At 44.2% G+C, this 18424-nt stretch overlaps 2 protein-coding genes across 13 annotated transcripts in view; one reads left to right on the top strand and one right to left on the bottom strand.

Annotated features, from left to right (window-relative positions):
- Positions 1-1549, bottom strand: part of CRYZL1 (crystallin zeta like 1) — a 34668-nt gene extending 33119 nt beyond the window's left edge. For 3 of the 8 annotated variants that reach the window (XM_027101001.1, XM_027101018.1, XM_027100991.1), the window contains exon 1: positions 1103-1549. In XM_027101001.1, coding sequence (XP_026956802.1) covers positions 1103-1201 — 99 coding nt within the window. In that variant the 5' untranslated portion in view covers positions 1202-1549. Of the gene's footprint in view, positions 1-812; positions 903-1102 lie in introns of all 8 variants that reach the window. The other 5 variants (XM_027101032.1, XM_027101042.1, XM_027101009.1 and 2 more) reach the window with 3 other exon arrangements.
- Positions 1550-1828: 279 nt separating this feature from the next.
- Positions 1829-18424, top strand: part of ITSN1 (intersectin 1) — a 181878-nt gene continuing 165282 nt past the window's right edge. For 3 of the 5 annotated variants that reach the window (XR_003431660.1, XR_003431659.1, XM_027100937.1), the window contains exon 1: positions 1874-2126. The gene's annotated coding sequence lies outside the window, so the exon portion shown is untranslated. Of the gene's footprint in view, positions 2127-18424 lie in introns of all 5 variants that reach the window. The other 2 variants (XM_027100918.1, XM_027100909.1) reach the window with 1 other exon arrangement.

Here is an 18424-nt window from a genome sequence, read left to right as displayed (position 1 = left end):
GAGTTCCAAAGCCCATCTCACAGAGCAGCGAGGGGTTCTGTCCAGAGCAACTTGAGTTTTAACACCTTTTAATTTTGGCCGTGGGCTATGATATCATCTGTGCCACTAGCCACCAAAGAGCCCTTGAACTGTGCCTAGTCAGAACTGAGATGTGCTGTTAGTGTAAGATGCACATCAGATTTCGAAGACTTAATATGAAGAAAAAGAGAATGAAGAATATCTCGATTTCAAAATGTCTGATTATGTATCGAAACGATAATATTTTATTTTTTATCTTTGGCCACACCGCGCGGCTTGTGGGATCTTAGTTCCCCAGACCAGGGATGGAACCGGGGCCCTTGGCAGTGAGACCTCGGAGTCCTAACCACTGGACGGCCAGGGAAATCCCGAAATGGCAATATTTTAGACATCCTGGGTTAAATGAAACTTTAAAATTAATTTCATGTTTCTTTTCTTTTTTCTTTCTTTCTTTTTTTTAAACGTGGCTCTCATTAAATCTGCACTCAGAGCTGATGGCGAGCTTGTCAAACTGCGGATTCTCAGGACCGCCCAGACCTACACAATCAGCATCTGCGCTTCAGTATGATTCTGAGGTGGTTCTCACGCACTGCTCCAGTGTTCCTCTGTTGATCTTACTCTGGAGGACAAACCTGGCCCTACAGTTACATAAATGCGAATACCCTGGCTTTAAGTAAGTGCTCACCGAAAAAGAAAAGTGGAGGAGAAAGCGGCGGGAGGGAAGGAGTAAGGTAGAAAGAAAAAGAAACTCCAAGTAGAGGAACAAAAAGATGCAGGAAGGGGAGAAATCCAACCTGGGAGATTCAGTGGAAGGGAACTTCCAGACTTCTGCCTCCATAAATGTGGAGAGAGATACAAACTGAGGTAAAATCTACCATCCAAACCTGTAAGGACCAGGAAATCGTCAGTCAATTCAAGTCTTACCCGCCCCTCAGCGGCCTCAGCTAAGCGAGGCCTGGGCCCGAGAGATCTGAGGACGGTAACCACCATCCGCCCCAGGGCTCGACGGTTCGCCGGGGAGTCTCCCGCTCTCTCCCCCAAGGCCCGGTTGCCCAAGACACGCAGCACGTTTCTCGGCACTCACCTGCCTCGGAGCGGCTCCAACGGCCTGCACCTTCACCACAGCCACCTTCGAGTCCTTCTGCAGAGGGCCCACCCCCTCTGGGCCAGGGGCTGTTCCCATTGGCCAGGCCGCTCGTCAGTCTCGGAGGCTCTTGGACACCCCCGAGGCTGTAGGGAACGCCATAGCAACCGAACATGGAACTACATCTCCCGGCATGCTCTACGGCGATGCACTCGGGGCTCCCAATAAATGCGCGAAGTCCTAGTTGCCGAAGGGTTCAGTTTTATGCAAATATCAGTTAAAGACCACACCCTTCCTCGTTCCAACCGTATCCCCATCATCTTCTTTGGACTGTGCCCCGCCTCCCTTTTGCCTCCACATTGTTCTTTCCTTTAACACTTTCCGTTAGTTAGTTGAATGCATCCTAACTAGTGTCTCGCCTCGCACGGCAACGGAGAAATGCACCGAAATCGTGAAACAAAATATGCCTAAGCCCCGTCAGGAATATCCCAGACCTGACGTCTCTAGTTACGCCTTCAGGAAAGGGGATGGGGAGGAAGGAGAGCCCAGGTCACGCCCCCTTTGCACTTGCTGATTGGTTTATTCGGCTGTCACTCCGTCCTCTTTCATTTTTTTAGCTGTCCCTCCTGTGGTTCCCCGCGGTGGGCGGGGCTAGAGGTAGGGGGCGGTGAGGAGGTGTAGGCCCCTTCTTTCGATTGGTAGATTTTTTTGTCCCCACCCACCCGGGGGCGGAGATGGAGGGGTGGATGGGAGCAGGGGAGGCAGCTGAGGGAGATGAGGAGATAGGCGGGAGCGAGGGAGCGAAGGAGGTAGAGAAGAGCGGAGGAGAGGGGAGGGAGCGCAGCTTGGTTGCTCCGTAGTACGGCGGCTCGCAAGGGAGAATCCCGAGCGGGCTGCGGGACGTACGGAGAGGCGGGCGGGCGGGGATGGTGTGCGGGGCTGCGGCTCCTGCGTTCCCTCCCGCTGCGAGTGAGCTGCACTGATTTGTCCCTGGGGCGGCAGCGTGGACCCGCCTGGAGATGAGGTGAGGAGCGGGCTGGACCGCGGCGGCCTGGACCGGGAAGGCGGCAGGGGCGGGGGTCGGCGCGGGGGTCGGCGCGATGGCCGCCTGGGGCGCCCGTTCCCCGGGCCGGTGCGCGTCCCTCCGGGCGCCCTTCACCCTTTGCCACACGGTCGGGAGGCGCGGCACCCGCAAACCCTGTGCCTCGTCCTTCCTATTCTCCCGGGGGCTGCGGTGGGGCGGCCGGCTGGCGGGCGCCGGGAGGCCAGGGCTCCGCGGCGGACTGAGGGGGTGGCGGCTACGGGACGGGCTTCGGGTTGAATGGGCGTCTGCAGCCGTGGCCGGCGAGCGGGGTCCCTCCTTCCTCAGGGTGGACGTGGGGCGGTCGGTCTTTCCAGGGCTGACCTCGCTGCCCTCGGCCGCCTGAGCCTGGCGGGCTGGCCAAGCCTCGCTTCCCCGCCAGCCTCCCGGGGATCCGGAGCTCGCGGGGAGCGGCGTCGCGCCTCCCGCCTTTCTCCCCCGACCTTGAGTCCCCGGCTCATCCCTTTTTCTCTCTCCTGTGCCTTCAAAATCCCTGTCAGTGAAGGACAGTCAATGCCGTTTGGCCCTGAGTCCTCCTGCTGGGGCTGTCTCTGATGGTATTTAACGGAAAGCGGCTCTCCTTTCAGTGGGAGCGCGTCCCCGGTGTCTGCCGTTCCCCTTCCTTTCTTTACGCACAGACACGGCTTTACGGTGTGGACCGAAGGCACAATTACCGGCTCTTGCTTGAACGAGGAAATGTAATCAGAATCCCCAGGAAAAGGAAACCAACGAGGAATGGGTTGCGCCTTCCTTTACTCCTTGTTTGCCTTTGGATTAGAAGGCAACTTCGTAGATTCTATTTCCTATAGACATCTTTTGTTGTGATTCAGACTAAAGGCGTTGCTTTTGAAGAAATAAATTAGCGGCTTCTATGTTGAGTTGAAGGCTATGGAGATTTTTGATGGCCTCTTAATATGAAAGTTTCCTTTAGAACTTTGCCATCATCATTGCTATTCTGAAGGCAGCACCAGCCTGAAATTTTAAATACATGCAGACTCCGGACAGATGCGTTTCTTTGTGCTTATCTGCTGGCATCCTACTCTTAATGTTTCCGTGGTCGGAACGAACAGATAATAAAAACAAGTACAATAAAAAGTATAGATCCTAAAAACAAATACCATACCAAAAAATGCATCTGGAAAATCTCAGTTCTGTCAACGGGGAGGCAGTTTTTACTAATCCCTTTGAAAGGATGAAGACCAGGCTCAGAGATCTCATGGATTATGTGGTGGACAGGATCTGAGGGAAGGAACTGGGGCCATGGATCCAGCAGGCCAGCTGGTTTATGTAGTGCTACTCTTAACCTCTGAAATAGGAGGAATGTATTTGTTGGGATACCTTTATTTTTGGATGACTTAAGGTGCAGAAGCTTAAACGCCCCCAAAGTTATGATTTCTACCTGTCACTGAGAACAAAACACTATGTGTTTTTGTTCTCAAATTTTTAATAGTTTACTTGAAACATTTATGTTGTTTTGATGGTTGTTTGCTTATTACTAAAGAAAAAACCATTTTAAAATATTGAGTTCTTTCTGTAGGAGGTTTGTAAAGAACCCAGAAACTTTAGGTAATCTAAATTGAGAAATGAGGGACACTAATTGAGTGATGGTTTAAAAACTATTTAAAACTTCTTTAAGTAGCTCCAGTAAGGAGCATTTCTGATACAACTTTTTTTTAAAGGCTATTTCTTTATCTAAGAATGTTATCTATTGAAATTGCTGAGGCACATGGTACCTTCACAAAACTCTATTATTATTCTGCCTGAGTAAGAGAGGAAATGAACAAATTTTTGATGTACTTTGGAACCCTGTGGATTGTTCAGATACTAAGCATTGTGAAATAGGGCATAAAATGAGTGGTAGCAAGTTAGTTCCCTGAAATGTTTGTCTCTCTTAGCTAATTTTCTTTTTTGCAGTTGACTAGCAATTTCCTTTTTCTTAATGCTTATCCCTAATATTGGGAGTAAAATTCTGCTTAGGTTCATGTTTTCCCCAAATAACTAGATTAAGGCAAACTCAAATCTATAATGGGGGTTAAGAAGGCGGTGCTGGTAAATCCCTCTACTCTTACTCAGCTTTTTTTTTTTTTTTCCGGTACGCGGGCCTCTCACTGTTGTGGCCTCTCCCGTTGCGGAGCACAGGCTCCAGACGTGCAGGCTCAGCGGCCATGGCTCACGGGCCCAGCCGCTCCGTGGCACGTGGGATCTTCCCGAACCGGGGCGCGAACCCGTGTCCCCTGCATCGGCAGGCGGACTCCCAACCACTGCGCCACCAGGGAAGCCCTTACTCAGCTTTTTAATTTGCTAGATTTGTGAATTATAGGGAATTAATTACAGGTCGGTTGGGTTTATATTACTCAGTTCACATTCCACTGCCATAGAGCTTTTCTCTTCTGAATGATCATTCTCTTCTGAATGGTTCCACTTACTGGCGGGTTTCTCAAAGTCTGGACCTCAGAACACTTATATCAGCATTGCCTGAGGTTCTTGCTAAAAATACAGACTCCTGGAATCTGATTTCCAGCAAGTCCTCCAGGAAGTTTTCTTGCACAGTAGCGTTGTAGAACCACTGGCATTGTGCTTCCTTCTCACTGAGCGTGTCCTAAGACCATGTTTTGAAGAGGATAGCAAGTTTTTTCAAGAGACAATAACTTTTATCCCTTAGGCTGCTAATAAAAAACTATGACATTCAGGTATGTGACACACCTATAATATAAATTTCAGAAGGGCAGAGACTTTGGTTCATCATTGTACCTCCAATGCCTAGAAGAGTGCCTGGAGGAGCTTCATGAAACACTTAAGTGAATTACATCACAGTGAGGCCACGTCTTTAAACCTTTACTTGTAAAGTTAATCTTATCACTTTGTAGTCATTGATTTTAAGCTTGGAGCCGCAAGTACTGTACCCCAGTCATTTCTGTAAGTTTGGTTGGCTCTGAAAGGAGAGAATCTTTCCCAAGCTTAGACTGCTCAAGGCGATAAGCTGGAAAGAAGGCTCCTAGCAAAATGTTTGCTTAGGCTCAAAATATAAATATAAGTCACAGTATAGTGGTAAATTACTATGTTATCACTACATTAAAATGCCATTTTATAAGCTATGATAAGCCCAACATAATGCAATAAAAATTGGTTTCCAAAAAATGTAGAAAACTGGTATGTTTTCTGATTTTATTTTTCATCCTCGTAACATATGACCTTCACTCCTTTTTTTCAGAGTCCAGCACAGGACTCAGTCCCATAAATAACAGCTTCTGTTGTGTAGTTGAGGGGATGGATAGTTAAGAGTGCAACATCTAGAGGATATTGGGTTTGACCACACATAGTCTGTGACTTTGATCTAGTCACCTAACCTCTCAGTGCCTCAGGTTTCTCAGCTGAAAATGGGAATAGTTGTAGTAAAATTTAATACTTCTAAGTGCTTGCTTAAGTTCTTCAGATCCATTCATTTAATAAATGGTAGTTACGATGATCATAAAAAGTTGAGGTATATAAAAATATATGAAACTCTAGCTAGTCCGCTCAGTTTTTGTACTACTGTACTTTATGGTAGTAAATAGAAATCCATTGCTTAAAAAAGAAGTCTCTTGCTAATTTCTTGGCACTAAATATGTATAATTTTTAAATTATAACAATAACTAAACATTAAAAGTATTTAATAAAACATCAAGTTCTATGCAAATTTTTTTCTGAATAAAGATAAACCTGTCATCACTTTCAGCTTAATAGTATTATTTCAGAAAGAAACTAATAATCAGTTTAGATAATCCCTTGTATTTTAAAGAATCGCATATTTATGGTAGAACAATTGAAATACAGAACAGCAGAAAGTAGAAAACCATAAAATACTTAGAGGTGCACTACCTGAATACATTTCTCTCCAGACCCTTTTTCTGTGTGCATGTGGCTATTTATATACAGTTTTTGGTAGCAAATATGGGATCCTGCTATACATGATTGTTTTGTAACCTGTACTTTTTTTCTTAACATCTTACATGAATCTTTTCATGTCTGTATAGTCAGTTATAATAGTAGTTGAATAATATTCCATTTTATGGGTCTGTGATAATTTAACCAATTTGTTTTTATTAAACATTAGTTTATTTTTTTCCCACCACTATAATCAGTATCTCTGCAATGACTATCCTCCATGCATCTCTATATATACTTTTGAGATTTTTTATCCTTAGGATAAATTTCTAGAGGTTTGATTGCAGGATCAAAGTGCATGCTATGGTTTAAGAGTTTTTGATACATATTTCCAGTTTGTCATTTTGAAAGGTTGTAGCAATTTACACTGTTAGCATGGTGTATGAGAGTTCCGTTTCCCTCCCCCTTCCTTTTTTTGGGAATGACTTAACCAGTGACAAACCTAGTGAATTGTTTTCATTTTTAGGAAGAAGAATGGGATGTTATTGTGACCAGTTTGATGGTGTGATATGGAAAGTCAGAAAATTCATACACCTGTCACAATGATAGCTAACTTTTTTTTTTTTTTTGGCTGTGCTGGGTGGATTGTGGGGTCTTAGTTCCCAGACCAGGGATTGAACCTGTGCCCTCTGCAGTGGAAGCACGGAGTCCTAACCACTGGACCGCCAGGGAATTCCTGATAGCTAACATTTATTGAGTCCGTTTACAACATTTTATAAGCATTAACTCACTTAATTTTCAAAAATTCTCTGTTCTTTAGATGAATATGACTTGGAAACCAAGGTACCTGCAGTTAAGTAACAGAGAGCCAGCAAGTGGCTATGCAGATTTGTTACTCTAGAGCCCAAACTCTTAGCCACAGCGCTGGATTGCCTATTTCCTGCACATGTTGTATGGCACTGGGGGTACTTTTTACATTCCTGATTTCTGTTTTGAAATAACCTAGCAGTTTCTTGGCGTGCATTAATTTATTAAGTAGGTGGGGCACAGATTTGAAGCCCTCTCATTGAGGAGTTCATCGCATAAGTTAGCACATAAACAAGCCTCATGTCCTGTCTAGCACCCACCTCTCAAAGCAGTGTGCTACCCTTTCCTCTGTAGTGGTTTTCCTAAAGCACCCCTGCGTGAGAAACAGGATTAGAGTCACAGAGAACACTAGCGAAATTGGAAAAGGCAGTTTACTTGTGGTGTGGACTTGCCTTGGAAACACGAGACAACGTACAGAAGTGTGATTAGGGAGACAGTTGGGAGTCTGTCCAAACATTTCTGTGTTGGCCAGTTTGGAGATTTGAAGTGCCCAGTGGAAGTTCAGTTCAGGAATGCAAAGGCCTCACTGTAGAGAGCTGTCACCCATCCACTGGGAGACCATTTAAAAAAAAAAAACCCTTCTATTCATAAGTGTGATGGTAGAATATCATTAAAGTTTTGTTGCTCATGACTGTAGCTCTCTAACAAGGTGAATTTCCAGTAAGCTAATCTGTTTGAATTCATCATTGCTCTTTTCACCTTTTTCTAGTAGGACTAATGATTGGCAGCTTACCTGACTAGCTTATTGCCCAGAGAGAGGGCTGGTGAAATCATTTTGACTTCAGCTCTCTGGCCTGAGTTTGAGCTGCTCAGTCAGGCAGGACAACCACCGCTCAGTTTTAAGCTGGACACCAAAACCCACTCTCACTGTTGTGAGGGTTGGAGCTCCACCCAGGCCGGGTGGGAGTGGTCCTGGGGGCACTTTACTCCTCATCCAGTGGTGGAGCCAGGAGGTGAACTGAGGGATGCGATAGTTTCGGATTCAGCTGAATTTGAGAAAATATTGTTGGCCAAAAAAGCTCATTCGGACTTTTGCATAACATCTCACAGAAAAACCCGAACGAACTTTTTTGTGAACCCAATAACAAGGTCATAGCAGTTGGTCAAAGTTTTTTTTAATCCTTGGTGGTTAAAATTAAACGTCTTCTCCCTAATGCAGCTAAAAAAAAAAGTTAGCTATCATTGTGACAGGTGTATGAATTTTCTGACTTTCCATATCACACCACCAAACTGGTCACAATAACATCCCATTCTTCTTCCTAAAAATGCAAACAGTTCACTAGGTTTGTCACTGGTTAAGTCATTCCCAAAAAAAGGAAGGGGGAGGGAAACGGAACTCTTGTACACCACGCTAATGCAGGAGGGCCAGCTTTGGATCCTGTGTGCCTTGGTGAACCCTTTGACTTATTTCTCTGTCAGGGATGGTTTTGTTCATCCCAGCATTTTGTCTGCAAGTCCTTCTGGTGACTGGTGGATACAGGGAAATGGACAAGGCCAACTGGCTTTTAGTGTCATGCTTTCACCAACCTGGTTACGAAGGACACTGATTCTTATGATAAAACCTTGGAAACAAGGTGTCATCGGAGTCATTCGTTGTGTGTGTGTGTGTGTGTGTGTGTGTGTGTGTGTGTGTGTGTGTGTGTGTGTGTGTGTGTGTGTGTAGAGGGCTAATCACCTCTCTCTGAGGCAAATTTCCCGAGCAGTTTTATTCTAACAAGGGTAATGTGTTGTATTATAAGACATTGTATAAACACACACACACACACACACACGCGCGCGCACACACACACACACACACACACACACACCCATTCCTGTGCATTATCTATAATAAGAGTGTTGTGGAGCCACTGTTTTATAAAAATCAATTCATTTCTGCTGTAATCTTAGGATAATAGATTTTAGAAGCAAGTAATCTTTCAGTTTCTGGAATCATTTGAAACTCAACTGTTCCATTCTTACAGAATTAGGGTATTCCACTTTGATCACTGACATATAAAAGCTGTATAACTAGTAATGAGAGAAACCTTGAAAAGTTGACCAAAAAATTAGTACCATTCCTGGTATATATACCAAGTTTCAGTAGTTAAAGGTACACCCTCCTTTATTTCTCCTCTTTCTTTCAGTTACAATAAATAATATTAAACAAAGTCAGTAAATAATAATATGTCTCTTATAGGTAGTACTGCTTATTTTCAGATACCTTGAGATATTGTCATTAAAATTGCTGTTTTAATATTCTTTAAATGATTAGAGAAATTGAGGAGGGAGAGAACCTGGTAGAGGGGTTGACTAGGGTGTGAGCTCCACGAGACAGGGAGTTTGTCTGCGTTCCTCTCTGCCTTATCCTCAGGGCTTAGAACAGTGTCTGGTGCACAGTGGACACTCAACAGTCGCATGCTGGCATGTTGAATAGATTAGTGTTTGAGGCTCTGTTTACCTGGAGGCCCGAGTCACCCAGGTCAGGTGAGCACTGGAGAGACAGGTGAGGAATAAAGGAGACAGGAGCTGGTTTGGATTTTATTCAGAGTCAGTGGAAGTAGGAAGCCAACATCAGTGTTTTTTTTTTGTTTTGTTTTTTTTGTGGTACGTGGGCCTCTCACTGTTGTGGCCTCTCCCGTTGCAGAGCACAGACTCTGGACATACAGGCTCAGCAGCCATGGCTCACGGGCCCAGCCGCTCCGCGGCATGTGAGATCTTCCTGGACCGGGGCACAAACCCGTGTCCCCTGCATCGGCAGGCGGACTCTCAACCACTGCACCAACAGGGAAGCCCCCAACCTCAGTTTTAAGCAGGGGAGTACCTTTTGTTTGAATAGATTCCTCTGGATGTCATGTGGGAGTGGATTAGAGGAGAGCAAGAGAGAAATGTTAAATTGACCCTGCTTTCAGTTATCTGAAAGTTGACATTTCTACCTGGCCTTGTACTTTTTCTTTGCCATGAGGGTAATAAGATTTACTCTTTGATGGGGTGAGATGAATAGTGATTTGTATAAACTTTTGAAGTTCTCTGAGGAAAAGAGAACCCCATAAAACCACTATTCTTATGGATCAAATAAAATAAAACAATGTAAAATAAAGATCAGGAATTATTTAACTTTTTAACCATTAATTTAATTGAGGTTATGACTATAGATTTCTGATAGGAAAGATTTTTCGGTTTACATTTTTTGGTGAAAGAAACTTTAAATATATGGAAATGAATCCTTAAAAATAGCTGTTTTATGAATTGAGTGTCTATAGAAGCTATTCATTTTGAGGAAGATCTTATTTGTAAAACGCTAATATTGTCTGTCCAATCTGGTGTTTTAATTAGTATCAAAGGGAGGGAAATACTGCAGTAATTGTAACCTTAGGTTACTTCCTTAGTTCTGTTAGTTTTAAACCATAGTCATTATCTATTATCTTTAGTTGTTTTGATCTCATTAGATTAAGTGATATTGCAGTTGTGATTTGGTAATTTAAAAAGTAACATGTTTTTCTTACTACAAAAGCAATACATGTTTATTGAAGAAAACTTTTGGAAATTCAGATAAAGTAGTAAAAGAGCGTATCTGGAATCTCACTGTCCAGAGATAATGACCATTTGTACCCTGTGAGGGATCAGCTTGCTCAAATTACCTAGAAGTTTAGTTGTATTCAGTCTGGGAGACATGAAGGCATGTTAGGGACTCTGGGGACTGAAGATGGTCCCATGGATGGGGCAGCCCAGGGCCAGTCTGCCCAGACATTTGTGGCCCTGGGAGGATGCATCTTGGTGTTACTACACCTTCTAGCTTTTTAAGAGAAGCTGGAAATCTAGAAATATGGATTTAATAAGAAATCTCCCAATTTTTATGTTGGCCACAATTTTTAATAACACGCTGGGGTTCAAACAAAGCATACCTGAGGGCTGCATTCAGTCTTTTTTGCCTTGCCAGTTTATAACCTCAGGTATATATAGTTTTGTAGCCTGTGTTTTTCACTTAGTATATTGGAATATATTCCCAAGCCTTAACCGTATGCTACCTCGGCAGTGTGTACCTGTCTACTGTTTCCTTACCAGCATTGGGTAGAACCATCTCAGAAAAAAAAATCTTAGCCAGTTTTATTAGTTTTAACTCGCATTTTTTGGTACTGCTGATGAGTTGAACATTTAAATGCTTATTGGCCTTATACAGATTTACTTGGTAACCAGCCACCTTGCTAGAACTCTGAGTTCCAGTAGTGCTTTGGTCATTTATTCAGTGCTTCTCAACCTTTCTAACATTATATAATATTTGTACCACATCAGTCCTAGTAATTAGTACTAATGGCAGGCATCATTCCCTAAACCTGAGGGCATCAGTACCTTGAGCACACCTCTAACCCATGTTAAAGATCTACAGGTGAGAAGTTCTGAGTTTGGTCAGTGGCGTAGTGAATGTTTGAGCACGTGCTCTGTGCCTGGCATTGCTCTAGGTGTCCAGCCTTGAACCAAGACAAAGGTCTCAGCTCTCCAAGACCTCATGATTTTTTTCATTTCTTTTGAGTTTTTCATGTAGACCATCATATTTATAAAAGATACTTTTTATTTCTAGAATTTATAATTAATTTTTTGGCTTGTATTTCTTACTGACATGAACTCCCCAAACAGTGGTGAATGCTAGTTACCCTCTCATTTCTTAAATTCAGTTAATTCTCTTAAGTTCTATTAAACTCTAGACTTTGGTGACCATTTCCTTTATTTTGATGATGAGAAAACCAGGGTACAACCCTGGGAATGTGTAATGGGAACTTTTGGAGTGTCTGCCTGACTCAACACGAATCCCTTAACTGTCCTCTAACCTAGACATCCACTCCCCTGCATACTTCTTCATTCCCACAGAAGACACAGAGGATTGAACCAGGTTTAGGGACTCTGACCCAAGGTAGTCCAATCAGTGTCCTTTCCTGGAGATTGGACCTCAGTGTGTTCACGGGCCATAACGTAAAAACTTGGGAGTTATAGGCAGTTACGTTCTGCTGTTGTGTCTGGGGACAGATAAAGGTGGTTTGTGGATGGAGAAAATAAAGCAAGTATCTAGAGAGAAGCAGGAAGAGAGAACTACTACCTGAGACTGATAACTTGAAACATCTCTTCCAGTTTTTACTGGAGCTGGTTGCATTCCTGTTCCTGAGTTCTGTGAAGTCCTCCTATATTCTTATGATTACATCCCCCCTCCACCGAACACACGTGTTAGTTGAAGCCAGCTGATGTTGGGTTCTGTTACTCTGATCTAAGCCTTCTCTTCATTTTCAGCTCTATATTCTTTTTATAATCCTACCTCATCTCTTGTATTTCTTGACTCTCGTCTGAGGAAGTTGTGAATTTAATATTATTTTCTCCATATAACAGCAACATCAAAAATTAAGGATACACTACTATATATAAGTTAGATGGGACTTCCCTGGTGGCACAGTGGTTAAGAATCCACCTGCCAATGCAGGGGACATGGGTTTGATCCCTGGTCCGGGAAGATTCCACATGCCACGTAGCAAGTAAACCCATGCACCACGACTACTGAGCCTGTACTCTAAAGCCCGCGAGCCACAACTACTGAGTCCACATGCCACAAATACTGAAGCCCGAATGCTCTAGGGCCTGCATGCTGCAACTACTGAGCCTGCGTGCTGCAACTACTGAAGCCCACGTGTCTAGAGCCCGTGCTCCACAACAAGAGAAGCCACCACAATGAGAAGCCTGTGCACCGCAACAAAGAGTAGCCCCTGCTCGCCACAACTAGAGAAAGCCTGCACGCAGCAACGAAGACCCAACGCAGCCAAAAAAAGAAAGATAATCAACAAGGACCTACTGTATAGCACAGGGAACTCTACTCAGTATTCTGTAATAACCTATATGGGAAAAGAACCTGAAGAAGAATGGATATATGTATATGTATAACTGAATCACTTTGTTGAACACCTGAAACTAACACAGTATTGTAAATCAACTATACTCCAATGTAACATAAAAATTAAATTAAAAAAATTAGGGGCTTCCCTGGTGGCACAGTGGTTGAGGGTCTGCCTGCCGATGCAGGGGACACGGGTTCGTGCCCTGGTCTGGGAGGATCCCGCGTGCTGTGGAGTGGCTGGGCCCGTGGGCTATGGCCGCTGAGCCTGCGCATCCGGAAGCCTGTGCTTCGCAACAGGAGAGGCCACAACAGTGACGGGCCCGCGTACCGCCAAAAAAAAGAAAAAAAAAAATTAAAGACAGCAAGAGACACAAAAGTGCAGAAATTTAAGCTAATTTAGGCAATTATGATTTTATTGGAAAGGCCATTTTGCAAATGTGGATGCCCCCTCTGACCTCTTTTAAGCCAGTTCAGATCTCTAGCTGAGGGAAAACAGAAAAGAAGAGATTTTGAACTTAATTCCAAATGCCCTAGAATTTCAGTGGAGTTACTCCCCTTCACATACATATAACCGTTTGACCTCATGAAAAAAATGATACTGCATCTGTATAGGGGGTCTGTTCAAGCGTGTTCTGTTCCAGCCAGTGAAAGAAGACTCAACTTTAATATCTAAATATCAAGAAATTGAATCACAGTATAATTTACCTGGGGCTAGACTTAGATTAACTTTCTGTCTCATGGTGATGTCATAAGTACTCAGTGCTAAGTTTAAATATTCCACTATCCTAAAGGCATTGGATGGGGAGGGGAAAAAATGAAGAATGATAGGAAGAGAAGGAAAGAGTTGTAGTAGAGAGAAGGAAGAAAGCTCAGTGCTGTAATTCTCCTTATTCATATTGTATTTATCTGAACTTTTTCATTTGCAAGCAGAAGAAGCACAAATTGTCTTAAGAAAAAAAGGGAAATGTATTGACTCACATAACTGTCAAGTCCAAGGGTTCTGATTGGCCTGGCTTGATCATGTGCCTGAACCAGTCACCATGGCCAGGGGAAGGCAGGACTCTCATTGGCTGTCCTGGGCCTTTGGGTCCACCTTTTGTACCAGTTTGTAAAGTCAGTAGCTAGACTCCTGGAATTAGCAGAAGGAGGGAAAGTGGGATCAATTAGGGGGAGAAAGAATGCCAGGCAGGCTAACACACTCATCGTATACAGTGATCCGACAGAAAGGGGCTGATGGTGACCCTCTTTTTTCCTTTTGAGTGATAGTCTTTAATAAAACAATAATACAAAGACATCAAAGCAATCCAAAGTATATATGCACTTTCTTCTCAATAAAGCTTTTTAAATTTAAATGTTCAACATGCTGCCCAAGAATCTGTATTGTTCATTCATTTTAAAACAAAATATATTTTACTATCCTGTGATTGCTCTAGATACGATGAAGTTTGGGCAGCTCATCTCTAATCTGGTTAGATCACCTTTGGTTTAGAAGTGTGGACATTATTTCACTAGTTTGACTACTTCTGTAATTATAGATTTTGTCAGATTATTTTCCATGCCTAAAGGTATGTTAGTATTCTCTCTTGGTGTGTATTTGGAGGCTTTCTAACTTACGGTTCATCTGGAACTGCTGGGGAAATGTGTATACTATGGAAAAGTTGGAGCTGGAAGGGGATATCCTTTCTTCAGCCATCTGCTTTTTTAAATTAGACTCCAGGAAAGATAGCAGTTTGACCTTTTTCAGAAGGGCATGGGTCTATTTTTAATTGTTTTGTTTTGTTTTATTTTGTTCTAAGAGACCGATAACAGTAGGTGGTGAGAGCTTATGGTATCTTGAAAAATGTTGCACTTTTAAAAAAAATTTTTATTATTTATTTATTTTTTGGCCACGCCCCATGGCTTGCAGAATCTCAGTTCCCTGACCAGGGATTTAAACCGGACTGTAGTTGTGAAAGCCTGGAATCCTAACCACTAGGCCACCAGGGAACTCCCACTTATTTTTTAAATTATATATCTGCAGCATGATTTATCAATATTTCACATGTTCTGATCACAACAATTCCACCCATAAACTCTAGTTCCTGGACCTTCTTCCTCTTATCTCAGATTGTCAGTTTCCCCCAGTTTCATTTCCTTCCACCTGCAGCTGGGACCTCAGAGTGGGTCACCCCAGCTATTTCCTTGCCCTGGTGTCCTTCTGTCACGTCTACCCCGCAGACCTCCATTGCTAGACCAAGCCAACTATCTGTGTTCTGTTTCCTGTATCTGTGCTGTTAAAAGTCAGCTGACAAAAACTGAACAAACTTTCGGACTTTTGTCCTTACCCATTTAGCTGCATTCTTCCTGAGCTTGTATTCTGCTAGGAATTCTTCCTCCACTCTCTCTCCATTCCTCACAGACACTGTACCACATTTGCCCCTTTCCTCAAGCCTCCCTGCTCCTCTGAACCTTCGCTCTCAGGAGCAGTTCTGCCTCCTGGCTGGGCCTGCTGCCCACTTCCCAGGCAGGTATCGTAAATCTATCTGACTCACACTTGCTCTTTGCTTCTTGAGATAAGAGGGTGAAGGAAGAGGCAGGTGTCTCCTTCCCTTCCCCTGGTTCTAGATGCCATCCTCTTCGGTTTCCTCTGAGGCTCTGAGCTCAGTCCCTCATCAGAGCCACAACTCCATCCCGCTTGACTGCTGTGTGCAGGTGCTGTGGTAGGAGCTGGGGAGACAGTAGTGACAGGTCCCTGTCCTCACTCTATTTATATTTTACTAGGGACAGACAGACATACCCCACGCCCCCCAATCACAGAAATAAATGATTCCTAGCTGTTGTAAGTGCTATACAGAAAGTGTCCAAGAGGACCTAGTCTAGTCCTAGAGTCCAGGGAAGATGTGACATTTCCTTGGCATCTGAAGGATGTCTAGCAGGTCATCAGGGAAGGGAAGAAGTTGTTTGACTGAGGGACCAGAACGTGACAGGGCCTGTGGCATAAAGAAGCACAGTATATTTGAGTAGAAGGCACTGTGGCCGCCATGAAGAAGCTGGAGAGGGAGGTAAGGCCAGATGTGCAGGACCTTGCAGGCATGTACAGAAGGGTTCGGTGTCCATCTCAGAGTCCCGATCTGAATCACGCTTGCTCTCAGCCTCCCGTGTCCTCCATGCCCTCCTGGTCTCTGCTCGCTCCTTCACGCCGCTCAGCTTTGACCCCCTCGACACTGCACTGTCGGCATCTCACATCTTCCTCTAACAGCCTTGTCTCTTGGAAGAATAGCTGTGCTGGGTGTCTGCCTTGTCCCTGTTGCCTATTGCAGTCTGGGTCTGCCTCTGCCCCTCCATCGTTGAGTCCCATGCACAATTTCCTGTCAATTCATTTCTCTATCTTTCTGTGACTTTCAATACGTTCTGTAGAAACACTCTTCTGCTTGGCTTTCTGTGTCTTCTGCTCTGTGTGTTCTCCCCTCTCACATCTAGGACTTCTTAGTCTCCTCTGAGGGCTCCTTATCCTTATACGTTGCTGTCCCCAGGGGTGTTTTTTCTACCCTCTTTTTTTTTAAAAAATTATTTATTTAATTTATTTACTTTTGACTGCGTTGGGTCTTCGTTGCTGCACGCGGGCTTTCTCTAGTTGCGGCGAGCGGGGGCTACTCTTCATTGCGGTGCGTGGGCTTCTCGTTGAGGTGGCTTCTCTTGTTGCGGAGCATGGGCTCTAGGCACTCGGGCTTCAGTAGTTGTGGCTCACGGGCTCTAGAGCGCAGGTTCAGTAGTTGTGGTGCACGGGCTTAGTTGCTCCGCGGCATGTGGGATCTTCCCGGACCAGGGCATTGGCAGGCGGATTCTTAACCACTGTGCCACCAGGGAAGTCCCCTCTACCCTCCTTTGACCCTACACTGTCCTCCAGGACGGTCATCTCCACTCTTAGTTTTATCTGTCACAATTAAGTCCTATTGTCTGCATGTCCATACCTGGAGCTCTGTCCTTTCTTCTGGGTTTTGACCCTTTATCTGAGTGCCTCCTGTGACCCTTGGGCACTTCCAATGCAGTGTGTCCAAAACAGAGCTCACCACCACCTTTCTTCTGACAACCTCTTTCTCTGCCTGTATTTCCCATTCTGGTGAATGATACTATTATCTGCCCTTTTGTTCATTCTTTCAGCAGTTGTTTATTGAATACTGTTATATACCAACAACTATGTTATCAGATATTCTGGTGTAATTAAAAAAAATACAGTTAGTCTTTGTTCTGGATTCCTGTCACAGAAAAACCTTTAGACTTTCCTGAGTTGGCAGGAATGCCTTTTGTTATCCAAAATGAGCCCTTTTGGACCTTACCTGAATTTATGCTAATGAAGTACCTTTCAGCTCCCCACTACCATCACCTTCAGGGAAGAGGAAGAGGGAAGGATGAGATCGAGGTCAGTCACATGGCCAATGATTTAGTCAGTCATGCCTGCATGATGGAATCCCATATAAAGATCCTAGAATGATGAGGTTCGGGGAGCTTCTGGTTTGGCGAACACTTAGCTGTGTGGAAAGGAGTGCACCTGTATTCCATGGAGGAGGAGAGGAAGGTGTGGAATCTCTGCACCTCCCTTCCCCCATACTTTGCCCTATTAGCCCAAATGGCCAAATGGTTGTTCCCGAGTTATATCCTTTATAATAAAACTGTAATCACAAGTATGGAGCTTTCCTCAGTTGTGTGAGTTGTGAGTTATTGAACCTGGGGCAGCGGGGGTCGGTGTGGTCATGGACCCTGCGAGTTTGTACCCTACATGGCAGAAGTGCTGGTAGCTTGGGGATCATTGAGACTTGGGGCTGGCGTTGAAGTGGGACTGAGCCCTTAACCTGTGGGGTCTGAGCTAAATTGAACCGTAGGACACCTAGTTGATGTCAGAGAATTGTTGTTAGAACACATATTCTGGGACTTCTCTGGTGGTCCAGTGGGTAAAACTCCACGCTCCCAATATAGGGAGCCTGGGTTCGATCCCTGGTTGGGGAACTAGATCCTGCATGCATGCCACAACTAAGAGTTTACATGCCACAACTAATAAGTCTGCATGCCGCAACTAAAGATCTTGCGTGCCACAACTAAGACCCAGCGCAGCCAAAGTAATAAATAAATAAATATTTTTAAAAAAACCATACTCTGACTGTAGAGTCTGTAGATGTCTATACAGTTGTCCCTCGGTATCTGTGGGGTGGTGAGATTGGTTCCAGGACCCCCCACGGATACCAAAATTCCTGGATGCTCAAGCCTTTCATATAAGATGGTGTAGTGTTTGCATATAACCTATGCACATCCTCCCATATACTTTAAATCATCTCTAGATTATTTATAATACCTGATACAATATAAATGCTATGCAGATAGTTGTCAGTGCTCAGCAAATTCAAATTTTGCTTTTTGGAACTCTCTGGAAATTTTCTTTCTGTGTATTTTCGATATGAGGGTGGTTGAATCCACAGCTATGGGACCCGTGGATACGGAGGGCCAACTGTATATGGTGTAGACTCAGTACCTGTGTCTAAGCCAGAAAAATGGACAGTCAGTTACAATGCAGCCATGCAAGCAGCAGCCTGGTCTCTTTCTGATTCTGAAGTTGCTAGGTCTTGTCGATTCTGTCTCCATAATATCTTTTGAATTCACCCCTTTCTCCCTCTCGCCGTTGCAG

The sequence above is a fragment of the Aethalodelphis obliquidens genome, unplaced genomic scaffold (genome assembly GCF_003676395.1).
Source record: "Aethalodelphis obliquidens isolate GAN/ISIS:26980383/991018 unplaced genomic scaffold, ASM367639v1 scaffold1, whole genome shotgun sequence".
In the NCBI taxonomy this organism is placed as follows: Eukaryota; Metazoa; Chordata; class Mammalia; order Artiodactyla; family Delphinidae; genus Aethalodelphis; species Aethalodelphis obliquidens.
Note: the sequence above shows the minus strand (reverse complement) of the source record. Positions and strands in the feature narration are given on the sequence as shown.